General features: G+C 45.5%; 1 protein-coding gene across 1 annotated transcript in view; it reads left to right on the top strand.

The window, feature by feature from the left end:
• Nucleotides 1–19,674, top strand: part of LOC120909298 (membrane-spanning 4-domains subfamily A member 4A-like) — a 54,984-nt gene that overhangs the window by 21,510 nt on the left and 13,800 nt on the right. The window contains exons 3-4 of the mRNA XM_040321045.1: nt 1,873–1,983; nt 7,049–7,105. Coding sequence (XP_040176979.1) covers nt 1,873–1,983; nt 7,049–7,105 — 168 coding nt within the window. The remainder of the gene's footprint in view (nt 1–1,872; nt 1,984–7,048; nt 7,106–19,674) is intronic.

Below are 19,674 nucleotides of genomic sequence, written 5' to 3'. Positions count from 1 at the left end.
TATAAGTTCTGTTTCTCACTGGAGGTTGTGATGAGTAAACCCCAAGCTCTTATTGTTCATTGAGAGTGAACCGGTGGTTGAACCCTGAGAAGCCTCCGCAGTTGAGATCCAAAACCATATTTACTAAACCCAGAATATTCTCACAGGGTCATAACACTGGGTCAGGGCAGTCACCTCCTGGGCCACACCTGTTGTGGCGGTCTGCAACTCACACAAACATGTGATGACCGCCAATGAGTTTGTGGCCACATCACTGAGTGACTCCTTCATTACACCCAGGCTGTGCTCCATCTGGGTCAGAGTCTCTTTTATCTGACCCAGATGGCGGGTCTGCCGGGCATTGTCCTTCTGCAGACTGGCCGGCAGACGCTCGGCCACCCCCCTGGTCTCCTGGGTCGCCATCCTGCCTACCCCTGAGGCTTGTGGCCTGGGAGGAGGGGGGAGAGTGACCCTTGTGGGTTGCGGCCTGTTGGGGGAGGAGTGAGAGGGGCTACCCCTGATGGTGGCCTGACTGCTGCCAGCCTCTGGGGTAGGCTCTGGGGTAGCCTCAGGGGTAGCCTCAAGGGTAGCCTCAAGGGTCATCATATCCGAGGCCAAAAGGACTTCCCGGCCAATCTCAAGATCAGGAAACAACACTAGTATAAACAAGCCCTAACACATTTCCTTTTATAGGGTGACAACGTTCACTCTCTCCATGGTGAAGAAGTGTTGTCACCCTAGGACAGGCAAGGCTGTCTTAATGAGGAGACACACCTGGGCACTGCCCAGGGGCCCCAGCTGCATGGGGGGCCCCTGCTCTTTCCCCAAAACAGCTAAGCTTGAGCCCACGCTGCCCCAAAATTTGGGGGCCCCATGATGGCACTGAGAGTGATGGATACACAGGAGAGGCAGGCTGGCAGCGGTGCGCCGCGTGGTGCAGAACGATACCTATTATTTCACAGCCAGCAGACAGGAGCAGGGCCAGAGTGCCAGTGATACTCTGACCCCGCCCCATGCATCCTGAATGCTCAGAACTCGAAGGCTGCGGTGTAGGAGCTGGAGTGGGAGCTGCTGAAGTAGCATTGTGGATGAACCAGCTGTCCAGCACTGTTTGCACCAAAAAGCTTGAAATGCCCGGAGGGATGCTCCCTCCTCTGCCTGCTTGTTTGGTATAGGTGAGTGCAGTGCTGGAGGTGGGCACAGAGCCAAACATTTACATGCACTTTATCTCTACTGGAAAAGAGGGTACTACATGGATGGAATAATTGTGCTGGGGGATATCAAGGGTGTATGGGGGAAACAATGCTGAGGGGGGATCTGGGGTATATAGGAGTTAGCAATGCTTGGGTGGCTATAGTGCTAGAGGTATCAGGGATGTAGATAGGCCACAGTGTAGGGGGTATCAGGGATGTAGTAGGGGTCACAATACAAGGGATATCTTATAGTATATGGTTACAGTGCTGGGGCAAATATCTAGGGTGTAGAGGGGTCAGAGTGCTGGGGGGATAATCTGGGGAAAAGGGGAAGCTCCGCTTGTCTACCTCCTATCTACTTCATGTCTGTTTACCTGCACTGTAGGGGTCCCAGAGCATTACTTTGCCCAGGGGCCCATGATGCTATTAAGACGGCCCTGAGGACAGGAAGTGTGTTAGGAATACAGAACCTTCACTCCTCTTCTCATTTCTATTACATTGAGGGTGGGTGTTCAGTAGTTTGGGTATATCTGTTCAAGTATTGCAAAGAAACAAAACAACAAACACTTTTGATAGTATGCTTAACAAACCAATAGAGAGCAAATAGGGTCATTGTTAGTGTTTACATATCTTTTAATATGTTTTTATTTCAATAATATAATCGTAATCATCATTATAATCTTTCTTTTTTATCCTTTAGATTGTGTTGATTGCTACTTCCAGCCTACAGATTGTTCTGGGTATTGCATCAATATTTACAACAATTGCTATTTCCTTGACCAGCGGAATTGATTTCTGGGGACCAGTGCTTGTGAGTTAAAATGCTATTGTTCTAGTGGTGCTTTGAATAGCAATGATAATCTGTGATTAAAAAATTCAGAATATTTTTTTAGCTTAATTGTACTGAGTAAAAATGTATGCAGAGGGCAAAAAAACAAACAAAAAAAAAACTAGTCAGCAGTATTGCCTGTGCTTTCCCTGCAACCAATCTTTTCCAATTACTGACTTACCATGCCTTGCTCTGCACTGTGTTTCTGTGTTGGAGGCAGCCATCTTGGTAAAGGCAGGGCTTTGCTTTCTCATGTCAGCGCCTCCAGTAAGGAGAACAGGGAGAAGCACAGTAGTGACATCACCAAATCTTGCAGAGCACATAGGAGTCAGCACTGTGAGGCTGAGAGAACATGTAGGCAGGTGCAGGTTGACCTCTCTACATGAGTGCGCTGTTGCGTCTACTGAGGACAAGAGAAATATTTATTCCTCTTAGGGCTCCACATGGTAATGAGGAGGGCTGCTGTCCAAATCGGTTATTATTGTTAAAGAGACTCTGTTGTTGTATCTGGAATGACTAACAATATACAATATTACACAGTGGCGACCTATAATGCAGAGTGAATGCGTCCAGCCCCCTAATCTACATGCGGGGTGCCAGATGCATGGATTCCAATGGGGTCATTCTGTTTTTTTAAGAACATGATTATAGCCTGAGGCTCTAATAGGCTTCAAAAACGGGTAGGCTCAGGGTGCAGAGCACTCTGCCCTGAGCACACCCACTTGTGTGACAACAGCAAAATGAATATTCACTTGTGTCTTCCTGATTCTCCTCCCGGCCAATGAAGAAGTAGGTCTTGAGACCTGTCACTCAAATGGCTGAAAGGAGAGGCGATCAGATTGGTCGCCTAGGAGGAGGAGGGAGGAAACGCACGGCACACAGAGGAGAGGAGGGAGGAAATGCACGGCGTGATGAAGGGAAGGATGAGATGCAGGAAAAGTCGCTGCCTGGACCCACCATGACCTAGATGGGGTAAGTGTGGGCCAGTGACCAACTGGGGGGTGTGTCAGTAGGTGAGGGTGGCCACAGACAGGGGGGGCTGTGGGTGCATTGTTTTCCGCCTCCCCAAAACAATATACCACCAGTCGTCACTATACCACTACGCCTTCTCAACCAATCAGGGCTCAGGGGCACGCCCCACACTATATAAGGCTGCTGCTTACATGGCGGCCATATATAGTGAATGAATGGAGATTGGGGAGGTAATTAGTATAGTGTGCAGTCAGTCAGTATAGTATATATGATACAGTTCGGAGTATTAGTGCAGTCTGAACTGACTGCACTATATACTCTGAACTGTATTATATATACTACACAGACTGCACTATATACTCTGAACTGTATTATATATATATATATACTACAATACAGTTCATAGTATATAATGCAGTCAGTGTAGTATATATAATACATTTCAGAGCATATAGTGCAGTCAGTGTAGTATATATAATACATTGCAGAGTATATAGTGCAGTCATTGTAGTATATAATACAGTGAAGAATATATAGTGCAGTCAGTGTAGTATATATGATACAATGCAGGGTATATAGTGCAGTGCAGAGTATATAATACAGTGTATTATAGTAGTTATGGGAAACCCTATGGCAGACTTTAGAAAAAAATGACGTGGGGTCCCACCAAAATCCACACCAGGCCTTTTGGGTCGGGTATAGATTTTAAGCGGAACTCCACACCAGACACCACAATTTAAAAAAAATGGCGTGGGCCCCCCAAAATCCATACCAGACCCTCATCCGAGCATGCAGCCTGGCAGGCCAGGAAAGGGAGGGGCGGGGATGAGCGAGCACCCCTCCCTCCTAAACCATACCATGCTGCTTGTCCTCATGTTGATGGGAACAAGGGCCTCTTCCCGACAACCCTGGCTGGTGGTTGTTGGGGTCTGCGGGTGGGGGGCTTATCAGAATATAGAAGCCCCCTTTAAGGGGGCCCCCAGATTCCACATCCGACATATGTGAAGGGGCCTCAGGTACATTGTACCCCTATCAATTCACCAAAAAAAGTGTCAAAAATTAAAAACCGCAAAGACAATTTGAGAATTCCTTTATTAAAAAGGAAAAAAAAGTGTCCCAAGATGCCCATCCATCTTCAATCATGCCGCCCGATGGACCAGAAAGATAGAACAAATTAATAAGGCTCTGCATACATGGAAGACCTACCGGCGACTGCTGTCTCTTGGCTTTGACAGCTGTTATATGGGCAAGGGCGGGACCCCCCAGTGACGTAACCGAGTGACCCTGCCCCTTTCTGACATCATATGACATCAGGTTCCAATATGCCCCCCTGTTTGCAGACCCTAACTACCACAGCCCAGGGTTTTCAGGAAGAGGCCCTTGTCCCCATCAACATGGGAGAGGGGCGCTCGCTCATCCCCCCTCTATCCTGAGCTGCCAGGCTGCTTGCTCAGATAAGGGTCTGGTATGGATTTTACATTTTGGCATGGGGTTCCCCTTAAAATCCATACCAGACCCTAAGGGCCTGGTATGGACTGGGAGGAGGGGGGACCCTATGACATTTTTTTTCCCTATCTATATTGCCGGGAGTCGGCAATACATTACAGCCTCGAGCAAGTTTAAATGAAATGTTTTCCTTTATAAAGATCATTATTGTTGCGGCATGCTCTACACATTGCACATATGCGACACTTTACAGGCAGACTAAGGGGACCCCCCAGGCATGATATTTAAAGGAATATTTCATTTTTAATTGTTTCACATTAAACATCATTAAAATCACTGCTCCTGAAAAAAAGATTTGTGCATTGATACATGTCCCCTAGGGCAGTACCCGGGTCCCCATACACTTTTTATGGCAATAACTTGCATATAATGCCGCGTACACACGACCGTTATTCATGTCATGAAAAAAACGTGATTTGTCATGATTCCTCTCAAGCCTGCCTTGCATACACACGTTCGTGAAAAAAAAATGCTTGAGCAAAGCGCGGTGACGTACAACGGCACTATAAAGGGGAAATTCCATTTGAATGGCACCACCCTTTGGGCTGCTTTTGCTAATTTCCCTGTCTCATAACTTGCTTCTGAGCATGCGACGTGAAAAACGACAAGAAAAAATAGAGCACGCTCTAAATTTTTCCGGACATTTTTCTCGTCGAGAAAAATGCTCTGGAGCATACACACAACCGTTTTTCACGACCAATTAAAAAAATGGCATTTTTCTTGTCATGAAAAACGGTCATGTGTACGCGGCATTAGCCTTTAAATTGAGGACTTTTGATTTTTCATGTTCGTGTCCCAAAGACTTTAATAAGGTTTGCATGTTCGCTAGAACTTTATGCCTGTTCGAGGTGTTCTGGTGCAAACCGAACTGGGAGGGGGTGGGGGGAGTTCGGCCCATCCCTACCCTTAACCTACAAACATATTGGTCAGCGCTGTGAGATTTACAGAACATCATGTTGTAAAGTAATGCGAAAACTGTTGGCGCAATATAAAATCCTGTATAATAATAATATTATGGGTCAGGACTGTGAGACAGAGAGAACACATGCAACAGCACTGCGAGATTGAGAGAAATCAGATGGATCATCACTGTGATGCTGAGAGAACTTATGGGTCAGTACTTTAAGATTAAAAGGACACATGGGTCAGTATATCGGAGTGAGAGAACACACAGTACGAGTCAGTACTGTGATAATGAGCGAACGAATGGGTCAGTACTTGTGAAATTTAGAGAACATATGGGTCAGTATTTGGAGTAAGAGAACGTACAGTATGACTCAGTACTGTTAGAATGAGAGAACTAATGGGTCAGTATGAGGAGAATGAGAGAACATATGGATCAGTACTTGTGACATTTAGATAACATATGTGTCAGTACTTTGAAACTGAGTAAGAGCATAAGGGTCAGCACTGTGAGAATGAGAGAGCATGTCGGTAAGCACTATGAGAATGAGAGAGCATATAGGTAAGCACTATGAGAATGAGAGAGCATATAGGTCAGCACTGTGAGAATGAGAGGAGCATATAGGTCAGCACTGTGAGAATGAAAGAGCATAAGGGCCAGCACTATGAGAATAAGAGAGCATATAGGTCAGCACTGTGTGAATGAGAGAGCATATAGGTCAGCACTGTGTGAATGATAGAGCATATAGGTCAGCACTGTGAGAATGAGAGAGCATATAGGTAAGCACTATGAGAATGAGAGAGCATGTCGGTAAGCACTATGAGAATGAGAGAGCATATAGGTAAGCACTATGAGAATGAGAGAGCATGTCGGTAAGCACTATGAGAATGAGAGAGCATATAGGTAAGCACTATGAGAATGAGAGAGCATATAGGTAAGCACTATGAGAATGAGAGAGCATATAGGTCAGCACTGTGAGAATGAGAGGAGCATATAGATCAGCACTGTGAGAATGAGAGAGCATATAGGTAAGCACTATGAGAATGAGAGAGCATGTCGGTAAGCACTATGAGAATGAGAGAGCATATAGGTAAGCACTATGAGAATGAGAGAGCATATAGGTAAGCACTATGAGAATGAGAGAGCATATAGGTCAGCACTGTGAGAATGAGAGGAGCATATAGGTCAGCACTGTGAGAATGAAAGAGCATAAGGGCCAGCACTATGAGAATAAGAGAGCATATAGGTCAGCACTGTGTGAATGATAGAGCATATAGGTCAGCACTGTGAGAATGAGAGAGCATGTCGGTAAGCACTATGAGAATGAGAGAGCATATAGGTAAGCACTATGAGAATGAGAGAGCATATAGGTAAGCACTATGAGAATGAGAGAGCATATAGGTCAGCACTGTGAGAATGAGAGAGCATATAGGTCAGCACTGTGAGAATGAGAGAGCATGTTGGTAAGCACTATGAGAATGAGTGGTATTATAGGTCAGCCCTGTGACTCAACACTCAGTTTGCATTTGGTTGCTCCACTGTGGTAAGGAAAGAGTTTTTTTTCGGTTTCTTTTTACCTACATATTGAAAAATAAATGCTTTGTTTTAACAAGCTATTGATGTTTGTACTACATAATCTTTTTTTTATTAATTGTGTTTTTATAGTATATCACTGCTGGTGTTCTAACAATTAAAGCTCAGGCGAAGCCTAACGTCTGCATGGTGAGTTTTTACTGAATAAAAGACCTCCTGCTCTAGCCCCCGTTCCTCCTCCTCCCATGCTCATCCTCTGGAACTCTCTACCCCAATCTGTCCGGATATCTACTCTGTCTACTTTTAGGCGATCCCTGAAAACTCTTTCAATAACTTTTTATTCGTTTTAAGAAAGCATACACATTACATAGACAAGAGTAGGACCATTTGTCCTGTGAAAGCCAACATGGCTAAATAAAAGGGAGTAATCCAACAGGTAAAGAATACAATATGATTCAATGATATGCAATGAAGGAAACATATATATACCATCATCAATATGTAGCCTGTGGTACAGAAACTAAGAGCCATGCATCCTTTAAAACTGTGAAGAAAGAGTCTGGTTCGGGGGTCTGGCAGATCATTCCCGCCATCCCAAAAGGGATCATGCTGTGGCTAGAGCTCTTACCCCCCTAGTTCAAGGCTCTGAGGTGTAATCTGGTTTAAGGTAGACCAAGCAAAATCTTAAAAAAAAAAGGCAAAAAAAAAAAGGGGTCAGAGGACCTGTCAAGGCATAGAGCACCAATTAAATGGATAGGTGAGACGTGGTACCTGTCAAATTACCAATAAACAAAACAGCATATGGGGAAGTAACATGGTAATATTGCTAGTTGACCCAACCTCAGGATTGGCTGGGTCAGTGAGGATGTGGGCCTGAGACCACAACCCTCAAAGAGAAGATATAGAAAGAAGAGGAAAGGAGGAGAAGAAAATAGAGAAAATATTGGAGGTGATAGAGGAAGAGACCGACTAGGGAAGAGCAGCAGAGAGAGTGAACGGAGTGGAGACTGGGTGTAACAAGACTTTAACGAAGGTGGCCCAGGGCTCCCAAACCTGTTCGAACTTCTCAGTGCGGCCTAGGAGTACACTTGCTATTTTCTCTTGCGTCATAATCCAGGAAATCTTTCTCTTTGCTAGTAGTCTTTGCTGACTTTTTCCAAGCTTTGGCTTAAGTTAAATTGGCTCCTAAAAGGATAAAGAAAATCAGGCGTTGTGTACTCCTGGACACTGTCCTCACCGGAAAGTTAAGAAGGGCAATGAGGGGAGAAGTTGGAATAGGGGCGTTGGTAATCTTGCGTATCCAGGAGAAAACTTTGTTCCAGAAACTCTGTATTCTGGGGCATCCCCACCACACATGTAACATATCTCCTCTAAGGTTACATCCCGAAAACACAGGGGGATGTTGCCGGGTATAGCTTGGCCAGTCTTGTGAGGACTAAATACCATCGGGAGATTACTTTTAAGCTAGCTTCTGCAAGGCTAGAATTGAGAATACCTGTGTATGACTGAAAAAAGTTTCTATTCCAAGTCTCCAATTTCCATTGTTGGGAAAGATCTTCCTCCAATGCCAGCATAAAGGAAGTTTTGGAGCGAATGGAGGATAGTGCCCTCTAGATTACTGTGATTCCCCCCTTCTGCTCATCGGCCTGGCCACACCATTGTTCAAAAGATGTGATTCGGGGACTATCAGGATGTGCTTTCCAAATTGGTGGAGGAAGTTGGAGATCTGGGTGTAACAAAAGAGTTCCGATGGTGGCATGTCAAGGTCATAAATGTAATATGTTTTAGGGTGTGGGTCTGAGGAAGTGACCTATTCTATATAGTCCCTTATCGAGCCACCATCTGAAAAGCCTTTGTGTTTAGCCCTGGAGGGAATGCCGGGTTTTGGAATAAGTGTTTTAGGGGAGTAATGGGCGATGTTAGCTGCTCGTTCCCTTAGGCCCCATACACACGGGAGGATTTATCCGCGGATACGGTCCAGCGGACCGTTTCCGCGGATAAATCCTCCCGAGGATTTCAGCGGATTTCCAATGCGATGGAGTGTACTCACCATCGCATTGAAATCCGTGCCGAAATCCTCTGGCGATGACGTGTCGCGCCGTCGCCGCGATTATGACGCGGCGACGTGCACGACGCTGTCATATAAGGAATTCCACGCATGCGTCGTACTATTACGACGCATGCGGGGGATCCCTTCGGACGGATGGATCCGGTGAGTCTATACAGACCAGCGGATCCATCCGTTGGGATGGATTCCAGCAGATAGATTTGTTTGGCATGTCAGCAAATATTCGATCTGCTGGAATCCATCCCAGGGAAGAAAAATACGCGGAAACAGATCCGCTGGAGTGTACACACCATAGGATCTATCCGCTGAAACCCATTTGCTGGGATTTTTCAGCGAATGGATTCTATCGTGTGTATGGGGCCTTAGACTGTCCCAGAGAGCAAATGAGTGAGAAAGTGTAGGGGACAATACAGAGGGTCTCATTTCTTTATGGCACCACTGCCTGGCATTCAATGTGTATCCAATCAGGTAGTTCCCAGCAGGAATGAAAACTCATCTCTTCAGGGAAGCCTATCCTGCCTTCAGCTAATAAGTAAATTCTTCTATTTCTCCCATCTGTTCATCACTTACAGTTACTACCTTTTGTTCCAACAGCCCCTTCCTAACACTTCTGGATTGAATTGTTTTGTTTCTGCATTGTCTCCTTTTATACTGTAAAGTGCCATGCAAACTGTTGGCACTATATAATTTCTGTATAATAATAATAATAAACATTTATCTACATCAGTGGACCCTCGCTAAGGTTTTGCTGTAGTAAGGTCTCACTTTCTGGCATTCTCTATGAAATATATACCCGTCCATTTGGGGCACACATGTGCCACACCCCTTCCATCCATGCAAATCTACATTGAGGTCCCGGATGCATGGATTTAAATGAGGGGGGGTGGTTTAAGCACATGATTAGAGCCAGAGGCTCTAATAGGCTTAAAACAAGGGTGGGCTCGGGGGGCAGAGCTCTGTACTTCGAGCCCACCCAGTTGTGTGACAAAGAGCGAATGAATATTTGCTATTGTCACACTGAATGTCCTCTCCATCAATCAGAAAGCGGGTCCTGATTTGCCAAAATGACAAGCGATACTATTGGACCACAATGAGGAGAGAGGAGGAGATGCAGGGGATGAAGCCGCTGCCCGATGGTTGTGGTGGTGGTTGTGTGCAGACCCAATTGACCAACCGACGCATAGGGTGGAGACAGGGTGGGGATGACTGTTGGTCCATTGTGTGCCCCCTCCCCCCCCCCCCAGAAATGTACCACCAGCTGCCACTGCCCATGCAATTATCCTGAGACCACCCCTGCAGCTCCATCAAAACATTTTTAAACATTTTCTGCCAAGGGGGTCCTCATCAATTGCTCACCACACAGCCAATTCTTCCTCCTAATAATATAGCAATAAAATAAAGGAAACAAATAATTACAGAGATAAAGAAACAGAGCTAAGGTAAGGTATAACTCCCAACTTTAGAACTTGAGAATAAGTGTCACTACAGCGTAAAAAAACTAAAACGGACTTCCTTGTACTAATAAAATATGCTTTGATTATGAGCCTTACAGACACATATAAACCTTCGCACAATCATAAATTAAAAAAAAAAAAACTATCCCATTACATATGGTTTTGCACACACTAAAAATAGACAGAAAGGGCCAGATCCACAAACGAATTACGCCGGCGTATCTATGGATACGCCGCATAATTTTTAAAATGCCCCGTCGTATCTGTGTTTTGTATCCACAAAACAAGATACGACTGAATCTGGGCTCGACCTGAGAGGCGTACGTCTTAGTACGCCGTCGGATCGTAGGTGCATATTTAAGCTGGCCGCTAGGTGGCGTTTCCGTCGAATTCCACGTTGAGTATGCAAATTAGCTAGATACGGCGCTCCACAAACGTACGTCCGGCCGGCGCATTTTTTTACGTTGTTTCTATAAGGCTTTTTTTGGCGTATAGTTACCCCTGCTATATGAGGTGTATCCTATGTTAAATATGGCTGTCGTTCCCGCGTCGAATTTTGAAAATGTTACGTTGTTTGCGTAAGTCGTTCGTGAATTGGGCTTTGCGTAGAATGACCTCACCGTCGTAAGCATTGGCTTGTTCCGGTTTAATTTCGAGCATGCGCACTGGGATACCCCCACGGACGGCACATGTGCAGTTGAAAAAAACGTCATTTACGTCGGGTCAAGACAAATTTACATAAAACACGCCCCCATCACATCCATTTGAATTGCACGCCCTTACGCCGACTAAGTTACGCTACACCGCCATAACTTACGGCGGAAATTCTTTCAGGATACAAAAAAAACTGTAAGTTACGGTGGCGTAGCGTATCAGAGATACACTACGCCGGACGGAGGAATGTGTCGCGCTACGTGGATCTGCCCCAAAGCTAATACTTTGTCTGAGCCTACCTTAAAGAAATACTTCATTAAAATAGTCAGGGACTGCTGTCTTGTGTCCCATTTGGAGCTCTTTCAGCTGGGCAGCTGGGGAGAGGTAAAAACAGAAGGCAGAGCCACGATTTCATGCTTTTCTTTGTGGCCGTGGCATTTTTACTGTGAGTTGCAGAAACTGACAGGTGGCACTGCGTGTCAAACTGCCCTACGGAGTTCAATGGGGCCACACTGCAACCGAATGCCATAAAAGTGATTGTGGAACGATATTGCGGCATTACTGGGTTAAAACAGGTGGTGCGGTGGCAACATAACACCTTGTTGCCTGTCAAAGGCCCTCTGAAAAGTGATCTGAATGTGGATCGCTTTTCAGAGGTCACCACAAGTGCAAAAGAGCAAAATACAAAAAATGTAGCGCTAAAACATAAGTGAGTAATAGGAAGACACTGATGGTCTATATCGCACACCAATGTGTCAATGTAAACAGAAAATATAAGTATAAGTCCATATGTTCCTCACACACCAAGTCAATAAAGAAATAGTAGATGATGTTACAAGGACACTAATTAAGTGTGTCTAATATCAATTAGAATAAGTACGAGGGTATAAGTCCATATGGGTGAACATGAACTGGATAGATGAAAAAAACAACTCCAAATACGGTGATTGGAAACCCACAGTGTTTCGTTGTTGTATTATGATGTAGTGATAATACCCGCCACCAGAGAAGGAGGAGGCTTACCAGATATGGTGGACCCAAATGAGCCTATGCCCAAAGGATCAAAAAAGCTGTAAATAATGTAGATGGAAAGATGTACCGGCACACACCAATTTATGCGATCAGCAAGGAGCAATGAAGTCTTCACTTGATAACGGGTGGAGGAGGTAACATCAGCTGGGAGATAGCTCATGGGAAATGGAGAACATGCTCAGGGTATGTGGAGGAAAATAAAAGGCACATAGTGTAATTCCGTACAAGCGGGGAGGTTTAATATCGGTTAAAAACACTTACAATTGGTAGATTAAAAACGGACATCGATGTTTGTAAAGTGCATGGCAGCAGTAGAGTCCCGACATGTTTCGCAATAACTTGCATCGTGCATTTGGGCATACGCTCATTTGGGTCCACCATATCTGGTAAGCCTCCTCCTTCTCTGGTGGCGGGTATTATCACTACATCATAATACAACAACGAAACACTGTGGGTTTCCAATCACCGTATTTGGAGTTGTTTTTTTTCATCTATCCAGTTCATGTTCACCCATATGGACTTATACCCTCGTACTTATTCTAATTGATATTAGACACACTTAATTAGTGTCCTTGTAACATCATCTACTATTTCTTTTTTTTTTTTTTTTTTTTTTTTTTTGAACAATGTTTTTTATTGAGAACTTTAGAAAGGTTACAGTGCATAAAACAGAAATAAAAATACACTGAATGCAAAAACACTTGAGAGCACCACAAGTCATTTGAGCAGTAATATACAACATACCCCTGCATGTCACAATTGTGCAACCAGAAATGCATCATCACAATGTAGGCATGGCTTAGTAGCCCCCCCTCTCCATCATCGATACCACCTTGCATAAACCCACGGATGCAGAAGGTCCCAGCCCAGACCACCCCCTCCGATCCCTCTCAGTTGGTCAGAGTGGCAATCCCGTCCGAGACCCCTCACCCCTGCTTTTGATGGCCCACCCGCCCCATATATGTCCATACAGAGGTCTAAACCAGATAACAGTAACAAAATCAGGGAATTTCAGGTGCCTCCAACTAATCCATATTGCAGATATGCATTATGAGCGGAGTAACAAAAAATAAAAAGTAAATAAAAGATAAGCAGATTAACAGGATGCATATGCCCATTCCACAGTTGCTAGCCATCTTTAACTAATACTAATACTTTCTTCTCATATGTGTTCAGATTATTTCAATACCCTGTAAGGTTCGAATACCACTGTGACCAAGGGGACCATGATGTTATCATGGCTTCGGAGGAACCCATCGCATGCGAGTGCATAATCTCATATTTGCCCTGTGTATGCATTGTAGAGATTATCTCATTGAGTGAGGGCGGTGCTACATTCTTCCAGTGGCGCAAAATTACCAACCTTGTGGCCAGTAGGAGGTTCGACACTACAGTTCTACAAATGATTGGGACGTTGTCAATTTCCAATGAGAGGATTGCCAATCCAGGTGTCAGCGGGACAATTGAGTTCAGAATATCCCTGGCAATGCCCCATACCCCAGACCATAGATGTTTCAGTTTCGGGCATGACCACATGATATGGACCAGAGTCCCTACCTCACCGCATTGTCTCCAACACAGAGGAGAAGTGCCGCCAAACACCTTCGATAATCTATAGGGGGTTAAGTACCACCTCAACAGAAGTTTTTGGTGAGTTTCCATTAAGTTAGTACTCTTGGTAGAAGAGTACACAACTCTCAAGGATTTTTCCCACTGGAGGATAGTGTATTCCCTCCCAACCTCCCTTTCCCAGGCCTCCATGTGTTGCATTTTAACTAACATATGCTTTTCCTGCATTCCCATATACAATATTGAGATTCCTTTGGAGGTAACGTTGGGTTGTTGGTAGAACTGACAGATCTTGTCGGGAAGTGACGTGAAAAGTTGTGCCTTACCTTTGAACAGGTGTGACAGCTGGATGTATTTGTATTGGTCAGTCGCCGGAATCTTGTACTTGTCCCTCATCTCCCTGAACGACATTAGTGAAGACCCCACTACTATATCCTTGAGGTGATGAATACCCCTGGAGACCCATTCATCTAGGTTGATATCAGGTATAATGTTATTTATGGCAGTAATAGGGAGCTTCAGCGGAGACGTTGGCCCCGTCCACTTGTAAGAGTTACAAAGGTGTCCCCAAGCCCTCAAGGAAGCCCTAATGGTGGGCGCAGTGTGTGGATCCAGTGTCGTGTTTATGTGAGAGGTCAGTAGAAAGTCTCGTAACGTACCCCTTTTAATTTGGGACTGTTCTAAGCCACCCCACAGTGTTCCCGAGGCCGGTGTTAGCCAGTATTGCAGCTGTGAAAGTATGGTGGCAAAGTAATAGCTCTGGAGGTGTACGTGCCCAATTCCGCCTGCCTTTCTGTGTTTTGTTAGTTTACTAAAAGCACATCTAGCTCTTTTTCCCTGCCATAGGTACCTATTTAGCGTAGATTGGAGGGGCTTAAAATAGGAATTAGGAACCGGGATAGGCAACGTTCTGAAAAGATACAGGAGCTGAGGTAGCACCTGCATCTTAAAGGCCGCCAACCTGCCCAACCACGATAGTTCGGTTTTGGCCAAAGCATCCAGTCTAGATTGGAAGGAGGACAGGAAAGGGGTATAGTTGGCCCGTATCAACCCGTCGACTCTAGGGGTCAGGACAATTCCGAGGTATTTAACGCCTTCTTCCTGCCATACAAAAGGGAACTTCTGTTCCATACGTCGTTTAATTTCTTTAGGGACTCCCAAGCTTAAAATGTGCGATTTCGATTCGTTCACTTTGTAGTATGAAATTTCATTAAATGCCCTGAGAGAGGAGTATATTGCTTCAACCGATTTTTCTACGTCAGTGACCATCAGTATGATGTCATCTGCGAATAAGCTGATCACATGGTCTTTCCCTCCCGCCCTGATCCCAGAAATATGGGGATGTGTCCGCAGGTGTGACGCCAGAGGCTCCATCAAGAGGTTAAAGATTAAAGGCGACAGGGGGCACCCCTGCCTCGTGCCATTTGTTATGTCAAATGGGGTAGATAGAGTGCCTGCCACGAACACTTGTGCCGATGGGTGGGAATATAACGCCATAATGGCAGAGTAAATGTAACCCCTAAACCCAAATTTCCCCAAGACCTGCTCCAGAAACCTCCAGTGAATCCTGTCGAACGCCTTCTCCGCATCCAGCGCAAGGAGCAGAGAAGGCGTCCGACGTTGCTCTGTGATATGTATTATATTTAACAACCTCCTAGTGGCGTCCGCAGTTTGTCTCCCCCTGGTGAATCCTGATTGGTCGACATTAATCAAACCCGGGAGTATGTCCACTAGTCTGGCGGCCAGAAGTTTAGCGTATAATTTGACATCATTGTTCAGCAATGATATAGGCCTGAAATTTTGAGGTGTGATCGGATCTTTCCCCGGCTTGGGTATAGCCACAATAGTGGCGCTCAACATTTCCCTTGGGAATGAGGATGAGGCAGCAGCGGCATCATATACCTGAACCAAATATGGACTGAGTACATCCTGGAATGTCTTAAAGTATTCTCCAATAAAGCCGTCAGGGCCTGGGGATTTATTCGACGGGAGTGACTGTATAATCTTTTTCACTTCCTCCTCAGTAAAAGGGGAATTTAGCTCCAGGAGCTGGTCAGAGGTCAAGGTCGGGAGTTTAGTCTTGTCAAGGAACGCTTTGATAGAGTCTGAGGAGGGTTGGGTTATTGTTGGATCATCTTTGAGATTATAGAGCGATCCATAATAGTGACTAAAAGCGTCAGCTATTGCTTGAGGGTGAAAATGTTTCACCTTGGTCTCAGGGTGGTGAATAAAGGGGATCTTAGATTTAATTCTGTGTCCCTTAAGCCTGCTCGCAAGAAGTTTGCCTGCTCTGTTGCCACTAGTAAAAAAAGCTAATTTAAATTTCCTAGAGGCCTTTTCATACTCATCAAGAAACAACGTCCTGAGGTCTGTACGGAGACGTGCCAACTGTTCAGTCAGGGAGAGGGATGGTTTAGATTTGTTCTGCGACTCCAAGTCATCTATCTGAGCCAGGAGGTGCAATGTGCGCTGCTGCCTTTCCCTCTTAACCCTTGCCCCCTGTTGAATCATGATCCCTCTGATGCATGCCTTGTGGGCATTCCAAAGAGTAAAAGGGCTTGTGACCGACCCTACATTGTTATCAAAAAATTCCTTTAACTTTGTTTCAATGTATGACCTGGCCGGACCGCTCCTGAATAGTGAAGGATTGGATCTCCACATGAAGACCGGAGTGTTGGGAGCCGAGTCCCCTACTGTCAGACCCACCGAAGCATGATCCGACCAGGTGATACCATCGATTCGAGCAGATTTACATTTCAAGAGCATCTTTCTATCAACCAGAAAAAGATCTATCCTGCTATATGACCTGTGCCTGGAAGAAAAAAAGGTGTAGTCCTTTTCATTAGCATTCAGGCATCTCCACGCATCAAACAGTTCGTGTGTTTTCAAAAAGGGAGCCAAGGAAGGGGGAGTGCGCCTCGGAGAAGAGGTGGAGTCCATGGCAGGGTCAGGTATGATATTGAAGTCTCCGCATATCACGAGCAGACCCTTCTGTTCCACCCTGATCTTCTTAGTCAGTCTTTGTAGGAATCTGGTTTGTTTCACATTAGGGGCGTACAGAGCGACCACCGTATATGACACTAGGTCAATGTCACACAGCAAGATTATGTATCTTCCCAGTGGATCAATGATAGACTTATGCAGGGAAAAATGAACAGAGTCTCTCACGGCAATCATCACCCCTTTTGTTTTGGTGTCTGCGTTAGCAAAGAAAGTAAGCGGGTATTTGGGGTGTGAGCATTTCGGAGGGGCTAATTTATCAAAGTGGGTCTCCTGGACACATAAAACATCAGCTTTCTGTTGTAAGGCCTCCTTCCAGAGGGATCGCCTTTTCGCCGGGTGATTGAGTCCTTTAGCATTAACAGTCAGGAACTGTATCATCTTAGTACATAGATGGAATGTGTGGGTGTAGTTGAGATTTTCAATAAGGTACTCACAGTGGATGATCTAGTGGGCATACCCATCGGCCGGTGATCAGGCATCCAAACCATTCTCAGTCCGCTCGGGTCAGGTGAGTCCATCCTCATCAGCAGCCAGGTGTAGAGAGAAGTATTACTTGGAAGGGCATAATGAAAAAAAAAACGAAAAAGACAGCAAAATAAAGAGAAAAAAACAAGGTGGTTAACAGGGCAACATACCGCCAGCATGCTGCCGAAAAGTTAGAGAAAACTGTGTGCGACTTTCAATAGTCGCTCATAAACTAGAACGGGGAAACTCAAGTAAAACTTGAGATTTAAGCCAGCCGAAGCAACTCCTCCTCAGCGGTCTTGTTGCATCATTGTAAACCTCCAGAAGGTTCAGTTATGGGATTTGGCGTTCCTGCGGTCCACCACTTGCCATCCAGCATCAACATTTCCTGCTCCCCCTCTCTGCCGTGATGTATGTTGCGGTTCGGGGATTATCCCCCACTCTTTCAGTAGGGCCATGCCCTTGTCAACTGAGTCCAGCACATAATCACGGTTGTCTTTAGTGACTATGAGTTTGGTAGGGAACCCCCATTTATACATCAGGTTATGGTTCCTGAGAGCCTTGGTGATAGTTGTGAGATTTCTGCGCTTTTGCAGCGTAAACTGCGATAGATCTGCGTAGAATTGGAGATTCGCGTAAGCAGGCGGGAAGTTATCCCTCTGCCTGGATGCAGCCATCAATTTTTCTTTAGCGTGATAAAAATGTAGGCGCAGGATCACATCTCTAGGGACTTCTTCAGCCAGAAACGCAGGTTTGGGAAGTCTGTGTATTCTATCAATAGTGCAATCCAGCTCGGACAGATCAGGCAGTATAGCAGAGAACAATTGGGAGGCATATTTACGGAGCTCCTGAGGTTTAACAGATTCAGGCACTCCTCTCATTTTCACATTATTTCTCCTAGATCTGTCCTCGATTTCTGCCATCTTAGCCTTAATAGCCTCAATATCATCATCCTTGCCATCATTTGCATCCACTAGTTCATTAATGGTAGAGGCAAATTCTCCCATCTTGTCCTCTATGTGAGACACCCTGTCTGCCACTCCTCTGAGTTCTGTGCTAAATTTGTGGACACAGGACATCATGTCCGAGTGGAGAGAGCTCCTCAATGAGACCAACATCTCTTTTAGCACAGTGTCCATGACCGGTTTGTTAGTGGTGGGGAAACCCTCTATGGAGTCTGGTAGCTCCCTGGTGTCCTCCCCAGAATCTAATAGTGTGCTCACCTCATGTGCGGCCTCCGGAGTGTCCATCCTGAATCTGTGTTTTTCAGGGCTCCCAGATGAGGGGGTGGCCGGCTGGGAGGACATGCCTCTGGGAGGGCTGCTCCGTTTGTGCGGATTCCCTGTAGTGGCCGGATGGTTCCTGAGGCCTGTGAGCGGCGTGGAGGAAGATCCGGCGCCATCTTGTCTGCGCTCCATGCTGAAGAACTCGGTGAGTTTGGTGGGCCGGTTGCCGGCGTTTTTACGCCTCGTCATCGCAGGAGTACGGTCCCTGGGCTTCCCGGAGCTGGAACGCCGCTATTGCAAGGGAATCAGTCCCTTCTGAGGTCCGCTGTGAGCCGGGTTAACGCCGCTGGTGTAGGAGCTAGTCTAACATGCGGCCATCTCGGATCCTGGCTAGCTCCGCCCCCCATCTACTATTTCTTTATTGACTTGGTGTGTGAGGAACATATGGACTTATACTTATATTTTCTGTTTACATTGACACATTGGTGTGCGATATAGACCATCAGTGTCTTCCTATTACTCACTTATGTTTTAGCGCTACATTTTTTGTATTTTGCTTTTTTTTCACTTTCCTTTTTCACTGGATTGTATGTAGCTGCTTGTTATCCAGATAGCGCAGAATTATTTTTGTTTTTTAAGTGCAAAAGAGCCCCTAGGCCCAAATCCTCAAAAGAGATACGACGGAGTAACTGCTGTTACTCCGTCGTATCCCTGGTCCTAACTATGGAACTGATCCACAGAATCAGTTTTCCATAGTTAGGGAGAAGATCCGGCATGTGTAATTGAATTACACTGCCGGATCTTAGGATGCAGTACCGCATCCGCCGCTGGGGGCATTTCGTGTCGAAATGCCGCCTCGGGTATGCAAATTAGCACTTACGGAGATCTACGAAGCTTTTCTGCTTCGTTTTTTCTCCGTAAGTATTAAGTTGCATACGCAAAATTAGGGTTGCTTTTACATGGTGTAAAGTTAGTACACCATGTAAAAGCAGACCCTTCTGTCTAGCGACGCATTTTTTTTTTTTTATTTGAATTTTTTTTTTCGCGCCTTATTTTTTTTTTTTTCGACGCAACTTTATTGACCCGTCGCAATCCACAAAGCCGGGCGTAACGTAATTTCACGCTATGCACGTCGGGAAAATGACATCACGAGCATGCGCAATACGGCCGGCGCGGGAGCGTGCCTCATTTAAATGGGAATCGCCCCCATGAAATGAGGAACGCCTTGCGCCGGCGGAATTTAAGTTACACGGCCAGAAATTTCTAGGTAAGTGCTTTGTGGATCGG

This window comes from Rana temporaria, chromosome 8, assembly GCF_905171775.1.
Source record: "Rana temporaria chromosome 8, aRanTem1.1, whole genome shotgun sequence".
In the NCBI taxonomy this organism is placed as follows: domain Eukaryota; kingdom Metazoa; phylum Chordata; class Amphibia; order Anura; family Ranidae; genus Rana; species Rana temporaria.
The sequence above is the reverse complement of the archived record's forward strand: the minus strand, read 5'-3'. Positions and strand labels throughout refer to the sequence as shown.